Source organism: Scardinius erythrophthalmus (genome assembly GCF_964197995.2).
Source record: "Scardinius erythrophthalmus genome assembly, chromosome: 22".
NCBI lineage: Eukaryota > Metazoa > Chordata > Actinopteri > Cypriniformes > Leuciscidae > Scardinius > Scardinius erythrophthalmus.
The window spans coordinates 33,802,514-33,812,513 of NC_138242.1; the positions used below are offsets into that span (position 1 = coordinate 33,802,514).

General features: G+C 37.7%; 1 protein-coding gene across 2 annotated transcripts in view; it reads left to right on the top strand.

Moving 5' to 3' along the window:
* Positions 1 to 10,000, top strand: part of arhgap28 (Rho GTPase activating protein 28) — a 31,374-nt gene that overhangs the window by 4,044 nt on the left and 17,330 nt on the right. The window contains exons 1-2 of one of the 2 annotated variants that reach the window (XM_081352539.1): positions 74 to 184; positions 9,858 to 10,000. The exon at positions 9,858 to 10,000 is cut by the window's right edge and continues 30 nt beyond it. In XM_081352539.1, the coding sequence (XP_081208665.1) occupies positions 177 to 184; positions 9,858 to 10,000 (151 nt within the window). In that variant the 5' untranslated portion in view covers positions 74 to 176. Of the gene's footprint in view, positions 1 to 73; positions 185 to 9,857 lie in introns of those variants that run through there. The other variant, XM_081352538.1, reaches the window with a different exon arrangement.

Consider the following 10,000-nt stretch of genomic DNA (forward strand, 5'->3'; position numbering starts at 1 on the left):
GAACGTGAAGAGCGTACAGATCTGGCTGATCTGAGATCTGTGACACTGATGTTGCCGGACCGCATTCCAGCCCGAGGAATGAGGACGGAAGAGCCAGAGAGTATTCCCGTCACACACACTCCGGACGACCATGAGAGCAGCTGCTCGCGCTGGAACACACACACACACACGCCGTCATGCACAGGTAATCTCTTTACTACAGTAAACTAGTGGAAATTACACCGTTTGTGGGTAAACGAGGAACGCAGTGGAGTTTGACTGAGATGTGATGTAGATAACAGAGTTTAATTATCACTAATGCAGAGGATTATTCAGGAGTATTGTCATCATAATCATAATCATAACGTGTTGTTTGTGTCAGAAGAAAAGATTAATATTTAAACTCAGAGTGTGTTTAAGAGATCTCAGATCAGATCGAACTCTGAACCGGTTCTCGTTTGCCTGATGAATGTGGTTTTCTCTCTCTCTCTCTCTCTCTCTCTTTTCTTGGACGTGTTTATTCATGTAGAAAATGTGTTTTCATCCAAAACTATCATCCAATGGATTGTTTAGATGTTGCTTACACTAAGGTTCTTTGGGGAACCAGGAACGGTTCTTTAATGGCCCTTAAATGGAAACTTTATTTTTTAATAGTGTATATTAGAGGTAGAACAAATTTGAGAGCGAGAGGAAAAGAAAACGAGTTTTATTGAGAAGCTGTTGGTCTGTTTTTCTCACACGAGAACAAAGAACGAGCTGTTTTTGTGGAGGTGTTTCTGTGTAAATGAGTTATTGAAACACTGAACGTGTGTGTGTTGGTCATGATGTGTGTGTGTGTGGCTCCACCACAGATTTGCATGAACGTGAGCTGCCAGTATTTGAATGGTAAATTGGTACCGTTGGCATTTGGACACTCAGTTGTTTTCCTCCTGAATCGTGTGTTTTAGGTCTGGATTTGTGTTTAAAGGGGTGGTTGATTATGATTTGACTTTTCTAACTTTAGTTAGTGTGTAATGTTGCTGTTTGAGCATAAACAACATCTGCAAAGTTACGACGCTCAAAGTTCAGAGCAAAGGGAGATATTTGCTTTTACAGAAATCACTTTTTAAGGACGACAACAAACGGCTGGTAGAGACTACACCACATTACTCCTGGGTTAGTGACATCACCAACCCTAACATTTACATAAACCCCGCCCCCTGTGCCGGGAGCATCAGCTCATTTGCATTTAAAGGGACACAAAAACGGTTGGTTTTTGCTCACCCTCAAAAAGTGACAACTTTAACATGCTATATAAAAATATCTGTGGGGTATTTTGAGCTGAAACATCACACACACACTCTGGGGACATCAGAGACTTATTTTACATCTTGTGAAAAGGGCATTACACCCCCCCTTTAATCTTCATTAGACGTGTGAGCGTGTCATAAACTACATGATTCTCATAGTTTCATGTAATCTGATCCTCTTGCTCTGTGACACACATTATTGTGACATTGGAGATGATTATCATAAGTGTGTGTGTGTGTGTGTGTGTGTGTGTGTGTGTGTGTGTGTGTGTGTGTGTGTAGAGCGTTTGACAGCTCATCATGTTCTCTCGTGTTCTTCCGTTCTGTCTGACAGGCTAATAGGAAGCTAATGTTGTGTTATTGATTTCGGGGAGTGTGTTCAGGGTAATATACAGCATTATATAGCACAAGCCTGATTATATAGCACTGACTTTACAATCGCTTTAGCCAAAACAGGAAGTTTCAGTGTCAGGGCACTTCCTGTCTGAGTCCTGAAAGCACTCTTATCTCTCGCTGTAGCAAACACACACACACACACACACACCTGCAGTTTCTCATGAGTAAATGCATTTTGTTTGTTTGTTTGGAAGAAAATTATAATTGTGTTCAGCAAGGATGCATTAAATTGGTCAAGTGATTTGATAAATTCAGTTCTTTGGATCTTTCTATTCATTAAAGAATCCTGGAAAATAAAGTGTTTCATAATCATCAAATCCTCATAATAGAGTGATTTGTGAAGGATCATGTGACACTGAAGACTGGAGTAATGATGCTGAACATTCAGCTTTGATCACAGGAATAAATTACACTTTACTATGTATTCACATAGAAAACATAAGATTAATATGATAAACATAATATTTCACAATTCGTACAGTATTTTTGAACGGTAGTTGAAGAATGACATCACATCGTTTGTTATAGGAATATAACAGATATTGCTAGCAGAATTTTTATGATTTTTTTGACATATGGTAAACTTCTAAGTATCCAGTGTTATTTTACTATAGTTTGAATTAGATTTTTATTAGATTTAGATTTCCATTTGTATTAATTTCAGTTAAAGTAATGTCAGTAATTTTGCTGTTTTTGCTTTTTTAACAAATGTCTATATAATTTTGATACATTTTTGTTTCAGTTTTAGGTATTTTAGAACATAAAGTTAAACTAAATGAACATGAGACATGTTCCCTTTTTATTTTAGTTAATGTTTATTTTATTTCGAGTAACGTAATGTTTTTCATTGTTTTAGTTTCAGTTATATTACAGTTTTTCTCAGTCGCTTTGGTGCATTTCTCACATCACTATTTACATTTGCACAACAGTTAGTTCAACCTCCACAACATTTAGTCATTTGTGCACATCCTAGTAGCAGTTTCTCATTCCTTCCAACAAATTGCAAATGCTTTTGGACATGCATCAATTGCTTTCATACAACTCTCTGCTATTTGATAACATTATCATTTGCTTATGTCATGTCAGTCAAAATTAACTATACTTGTGAATACTGAATAGTCATTCCATATAAAACTAATAGTCCTCATTTCATTGCTTTAGTCATTACTTACAAAAATGTTGAACTAGTTGTCAAAATCTGTCATAAAAAAAAAGAAATCCTGAAAAAGTCTCCTAAATTGAACAATTTGCAATTGAGCAAGAGATGATATTCGCTGGGATGTAGATGAAATTATGTGACCAGACAGAGAGGAACGTCTGGATGTGCATGAATGATTACAGTCCTATGTATGTTGTATGTTCAGTTCCAATACAGTATATAAGGCCTACTGCAATATTGTGTACAGTTGTGCACAGCTCTACCCAAAGGGAGTTTATGTTTGTTGTAAATAATGGTGTATTTTTTCTTTTGCACAATGCTGTGAACAAATTAGAATTGCAAAGAGCATATGCAGTAAAAATGTGAAACATACATATATTCAGTGTCTTGTACTCAGTTACCTCATAAATACAGTAATGTGTAACTTTACTGTATTTTTTTCAAATGGCTGTGCAAATAGTATTTAGTGCTGTATTGAGCATTTTCAGGTAGTGTCACCAAGATCTGACTTTCATCATTGGAAAACATTTATAGAGTAAACTGTCATAATGAAAACATGACTAAGCCATTTGACTATCTTGTTCATAAACGATGGTGTCAGGACTTTTCATTTTGATGACACTGACACATTCATTGACATAAATACTTGCTTTTGAGGAATGGGCTATCCATTTTGAGCAAGTGACACGCTTTTGCAGGTTATCAACTAGGTTTTGCAGTTTGTACTAATTGTTTTGAGAACTGCATTAACTGTTGTGCAAATGTAAATAGTGTTATGAGAAATGCACCAAAGCGACTGAGAAAAACTGTAATAATAACCCTGGTTCTATTGTGTAAATTGAATATGGTAATATGGGTGAATCTCTCAAACACTTCAAGCGAATATTTCATTACAAAAAATGGACTTTTCACTGAGAAATGTCTACTAAATCTCACAAGTAATTACAAAGAAACTGTGGATAACGTAGAATTTTGATAGTATTTTCACTTAAAAGTAATTTTTACAGTATAGTTTCACATATGTATCAAAGTACCACGTGATGCCGTCATCATACCGTGGTAAAGCCACAGGAACTCATCATATATCTCATGATTTGATCTTGTTATATTGATCTGGATGAATAAGAGTAGGTTTGGAACGCTGTTCCCTTGAAAGTGTCACGGCGGGTGATGAACGAGTGTTTGTGGTTTGTTCTGGTCTAGTGTCGGCTAGTCATCATGAGTGACGAAGATGACTGGACGCTAGCGCTCTTCATCTGACGCTCTTAGTCATTACTGCTCCATTAGCTCATGAAACCGGCCCATAATTCACTGGTGCAAACGTCTCCAGCACTGATGTGAATCTTTACAGTCCCGAGCCGCTCTATTGATCTGTTTTCCAGCTAATGCTCCGGCTTTTAACCGGCTGAAGTGCTGCGATTTGCTGACGGTGGTGAAGTGTTCGGGGTAAGTTGGGCCGGGCTGATTAAATATAGTGTGTTGGGTGTTTAGGGTCAGATTCCAGCTGCGGACTGTGCTTTAAACCCAATAAATCAAAAGTATGCTGTAAAACATGATTGGGATTTTAACGGTAGAAGACTAAAAATGCTACAGTGAAAAACTGTTTATTGGTTAACAGAAAGTTTCTGTATATACAGTGAATAACTGTGATTGATCTAACCGTACATTTACATTTTACCAGTGGCGGATACAGAATGTCATTAATAGGTGGGCCTGGTGAATATACGGGGGGGCCTCGGTTTTTTAAGCTTATACACGCCCAGTGGCGTAACTTTGCTAAATTAGATATATGTACATTGTTCAATAACATTACGATGTCCATCGATTTAAATAGTATGCTACATTTGTCGTTTAATGAGATGTAGCCAAATATGTATATATGCTGTATAATAGATTTGTTGTGTGACTAAATAGATTCGTTTATTTGAACGTACACCTAAATGGTCCAGGGGTAGAACTTTCGCCAACAGTGTCAGAGGTTGTGGGATCTAGTCCGCACCAGCATTGTTTTTTTTTTTTTTTTTTTTTTTATATTATCAAAACTGATTATGTTCATCAGTGGTTGTATATCAAGGAGGGACACGTGTGCATTATGATGTGTGATTTCACCAGAACGAATAGAGAGTATCCGCAACGGATTGAAGCGCGCGTCGAGTCAAGACAGTGCGGTGTGTGCGCGAGCCACACGAGAGAACACTGTATCAGCGCCACTGATCGCAGCGGCAACAAGCACTTTCATCACTTGATTTAAAAAACACATTTCAGCGCTAGATCGTCTCTTAATTAACAAACGAACGAAATGAATGCTCTGCTGGTTAACTGGAGATGTTTATTTGTAGAATTGGTACATTCGTGCCGCGAAATGTTTTAAAAAGTGGTGGGGACATGTCCCACCCGCCCCACTCGCAAATTACGCCTATGTAACACGCACGCCTGATAAAATATGTCAACTATAGCAGATCAGTACGTAGGTAGTGAATTTAACTACCTTGTACTCATGTCAGTCAGCCCTCCGCGGCTGCTTTAAACCTGAAGTTCATCTGTCTGTCACGAGTCGCAAGTAGAGAGTGGTGTTGCGTGATAGCATCACTGGACTGACACGTGATATGCCGACATAATATTTTTCTTTTGTAGCTATTTTTCGTAGCTACTGTACATAAATGTCCTCAGGAAACTATTCAAATGAAATTATTTATTAATTCATTATTATTATTATTAAAATTTAAATTGTTTTTATTAATCTGATTGGGTGGGCCACCGGTCAATCTGGGTGGGCACGTGCTTTGCACGGGCACTTTTGGAAGTGAAAAAGAACAATTGTATAATTTACAGTGAAAACACGTAAATTGACATTCCCACAATTCCCGGCGTGACACTTCATATTTGATGTATTTTTGCTGAAACAACCGTTTCTTCATAGTTTGTACATTAGGGTTTTATGTTACATTTAATGTTGTTAAACTAATGTTTATTGCATTTTTAAAACCTCATGTGTGTTAGCATTAGTGTGTGTGTGTGTGTGTGTGTGTGTGTGTGTGTGTGTGTGTGTGTGTGTGAATGACAGTGTTCAGCTTCTACTGTATATCTCACTATGATCTTTCTCGTGATGAGCTTTGATTGATCATGTGACTCTCATCTCTGCTGTGATTGGTGGTTCTCAGTGTTTTACAATAAACTCAGGCTACTTCAATAAGTCAGTAAATTAACATTATATCAGATAATGAAATACATTTTTTTTACTGTAAATTTAAGTTAAGTCTGTAAAAGCTAAAATGTTGCTACCGTATTTTTTACGGTAAATTTCTGGCTGCCAGTTATTTTACCGTAAATGTACCGGATTTTTTTTCTTGTACAGTGTAGATCTGTGAATATGACACTAGTCAAGCATCTCTATTATTAGTAAGGAAGCACCTTCATCACAGTCTGGTTTTGTTTCTCAGTTTGAGTTTTCCTCAGGTTCCTCAAAGGTATTTTTAGACGGCAGATGTTTCTCTTTAAGGCTTTGGGAGGAAAGATGCTTGCGTTCCCGATGGATTGACGATATAGTTTATGCCGCCCGGAGAGTGAAAACAAACCCGAGAGCCAATATTTCAGGGTTCAGACGCTTGGCACAGTCTTTCTGATAAAGCGGGCGCCTGTTTTAATCAGGTTTTATTTGATTAAATGAACGACCCTCTGCTCACCTTCGGTAAGATCTAGTTTGTGAGTCTCTGGTTCGGCTGTTTGCGTTCCCGGAGGAATGAGCTCATGATTTCGGAGGCGCAGGAACCCTGACATGTGTTTTGAGTTTAGTTTGACCTACATTCATCACGGGGGGTTCGGGATAAAGACTGAAGAATGACAGAGTCATCATGAAAATCATCTGTTTAAATCAGGATCCTGATCTCTTGTTCTTCCGCAGAATCTCAGTTTCTGGGTTTAATAATGAAACTAGTTTGTTGGAAAATCTTCAGAAGAATGTTTGTCTGAGTGACAGGAACATGTTTAATCTGTGACGTTGATGGTGTTTCTATGTCAAGAGATTGTCTGAAAAATACGATATTTATGAGGACAAGCATTTTCCCTTCTGTATAATAATGTGAAGTAGGAATATAAATAGTCCACTGCAGTAAAAAGGCAAAAAATGACTTTTTAACAAGTGATTTTGAGCTTTAAACCTTGAAACACTGTTTGTGAGATGATTAAAGCATGTCTCGGGTTGTTTGAATAAAAAAATAAGGATATTTTTGAGTTGCATATAACTTGCAATTGGGAGTTTATATCTCACAATCAGAGAAAAAGGTCAAATAAATATATATAAACTCGCAATTCTGACTTGTTTCTCATAATTCCAACTTTTATATCTCACAATTCTGTTGTTTATATCTAAAAAAAAGGTCAGAATTCTTTTCAATTCTGTGAAGGAAACATGTTTCAATAGTCAGACGCTGATTGAGTGAGATGTTTGTTTAAGCCGGAGAATGTTGGTGTTGGGAATGTTGTTGTGGTCATTATCCACATCTGGAAGCGGTTTTCCTAAATTACACTCGTTTCTGTGTGTCTGAATGAGCAGAACAGAGATGAGCTTTAGGAAGAGTTGTAAACGGAGAACACAATGGACAGATAATGACATGAGAGAGAGAGAGAGAGAGAGAGAGAGGTCAGATCAGTGGGTGGAGAAACACACACACACACACACACACACACACACACACACACACACACACACACACACACACACACACTACCAGAGGAAACCCTCACCGCGTCTCTCTCTCTCTCTCTCTCTCTCTCTCTCTCTCTCTGTCTGTATTGACTCTGAACAGGACCTGAATGAGAACACCCACATGCTCCTAAAGCTCTGAGAGTGTCCGTATCGGCTCCAGTTCTCTGGAGATCCCCGAGTCGCTGGTGCGTTTATGAATGAGCTCAAACGCTGTGGATTTATGGAGTTTATACAGGACCTGATTGACACCGTCCGCTGGATTCGTTTGTGTTCGTCTCTAGTTTCATTCAGACGTTCGGAGGTTCACAGTTTGGGCTTCTCGATCCTGAGTTCTCATCCCGTGTTCGTCTAAACGCACACAGTGAGTCTGAAGATGCTTTAGTTGCTGTTTGAGTGTTGTGTGTGGAGAAAGAGAGCATGTTGAGCATTTTCCAGGTCAAGCACAAACTGAGTTCTGGGATTGACTTTTATTGTGCACTCTTAAAAATAAAGGTTCTCCTAAAGAACCTTTCGGTGATCAGATCCTAAAAGAACCATTTTTATAGTTTTTTTTCACTATAAAAACCCGGTTACACTTTATTTTAAGGTGTTGTTGTTACAGTGTAATTATATATTTAAGTACTGAGTAATATTAATTAACTACATGTACTTACTATAGGATTAGGATTTGGTTGAGGGTTAGTTGCATGTAATTATGCATAATTTACTGTTATTACTATGGTAAGTACATGTAACATATTTAACAAGGACACTGTAAAATAAAGTGTTACCAAAAACCTTTTGTGCGATGGAAAGATTTGATGGATGTTAATCCACTTTTAGCTTTATTTTTAAGAGTGAAGTGGATTTATTTGAACACATTGATTTCTTTGTGTTTACACCTGAGATTTGACTCAGATTTGACTTCACATTCATGCAAAAATAGCAATTCTAAAGCATGTTTAAGGTCTCTGTGTTGAATTCATTATGTTTATTGACTCTATTAAGGCTGTTGAGAACAAAACTCTAGATATAGTTTTATTTGGTCAAGTGTACTTTCTATATCATTCAAAAGTCTGGGGTCACTGAATTTTTTTTTTTTTTTGTGAAAGAAATTGATACATTTATTCATCAAGGAAACATTAAACTGATTAAAAGTGAGAGTAAAGACATTTATAATGTTGCAAAAGATTCTATTGAAAATACATGCTGTTCTTTTGAACTTTCTATTCATCAAAGAATCCTGAAAGAGCAAATGTATCATAGTTTCCACAAACTCAACACTGATAATAATCATAAATGTTTCTTGAGCATCAAATCTTCATATTAGAGTGATTTCTGAAGGATCATGTGACACTGAAGACTGGAGTAATGACGCTGAACATTCAGCTTTGATCACAGGAATAAATTACACTTTACTGTATATTCACATAGAGAACAGATGATTTACACTGGAATAATATTTCACATTTTTACTGTATTTTTGATCAAACAAACAAAAATTTTTGTTTTTCAGCAGAAAATTGACCAACCACAAAATTTTGAATGTTAGTGAGTTGCATCTGTAATATTGCTCTAATGTCAGGACTGTCTTATAACATCAGCAATAATCAGATCATAAATATGTGTATGCATTAAAGTGTATCAGAAATCAGATTTAAAGAGAATCCGAAGCGAAACAAACACACACACACATGTCAGATCCACACACTCTTCATGCAAACGTCATTGTGTTTTCCAGCTAAAGCGTCGAGTGATGACTGCAGGCAAATTGCGTTTCCATTGAAGGCTTGATGTGTGTAAACAACAGGCAAGAACTTTTGAAGGCAATTAAGTTCTTCGTGTAACACAATTTAGGCTCCATCACGCTGATCGATACCTTGCTCTGAGTGACGCCGGTTCACTTACTAACGATGAGAGAGACCTTCATCATCATCATCATCATCAGCTCCTGTAGCCTTATCAATATTTGATAGAAACCCGGAGATGAAGCTGATACGAGCTTGAAGTAACTGGTTTTCTCTTCAGTAGTTTATGGAAATGCTAGTGTCTCCATCACTGGACATGCAGTTATGAATTATGATCTGACCATCACTGAACTTAAGATGTACTTTGAAAATATTTTCTTCTAGACACAAACTGCATTATTCTCCTGTTATCTCTGTAAAGCTGCTGTGACACACTCTGTGTTGTAAAAAGCGCTGTATAAGTAAAGCTGACTTGATGCTGTTCCTCGTGATTGAGTGTAATGATGGTGAAGCTGTTCTGTCTGTGTTTGTTTGGTTTGGATATTAGCGTGTAAGTCTCTCTCTCTGATGATTCACGGCTTCTTCTTCCTCTGTGTTGTCAGGAAAGCTCTGTATCCGAGGATAGGCATGAGTTCTCCCGGCTCCGGGTCTCCTCTCGCTCCGGATCGCTCCGTGTCCCGAGACTCCATGGAGGATTACTGGAGCGAGATGAAGAACATCCAGGAGGACCGGCAGGACCGGCAGG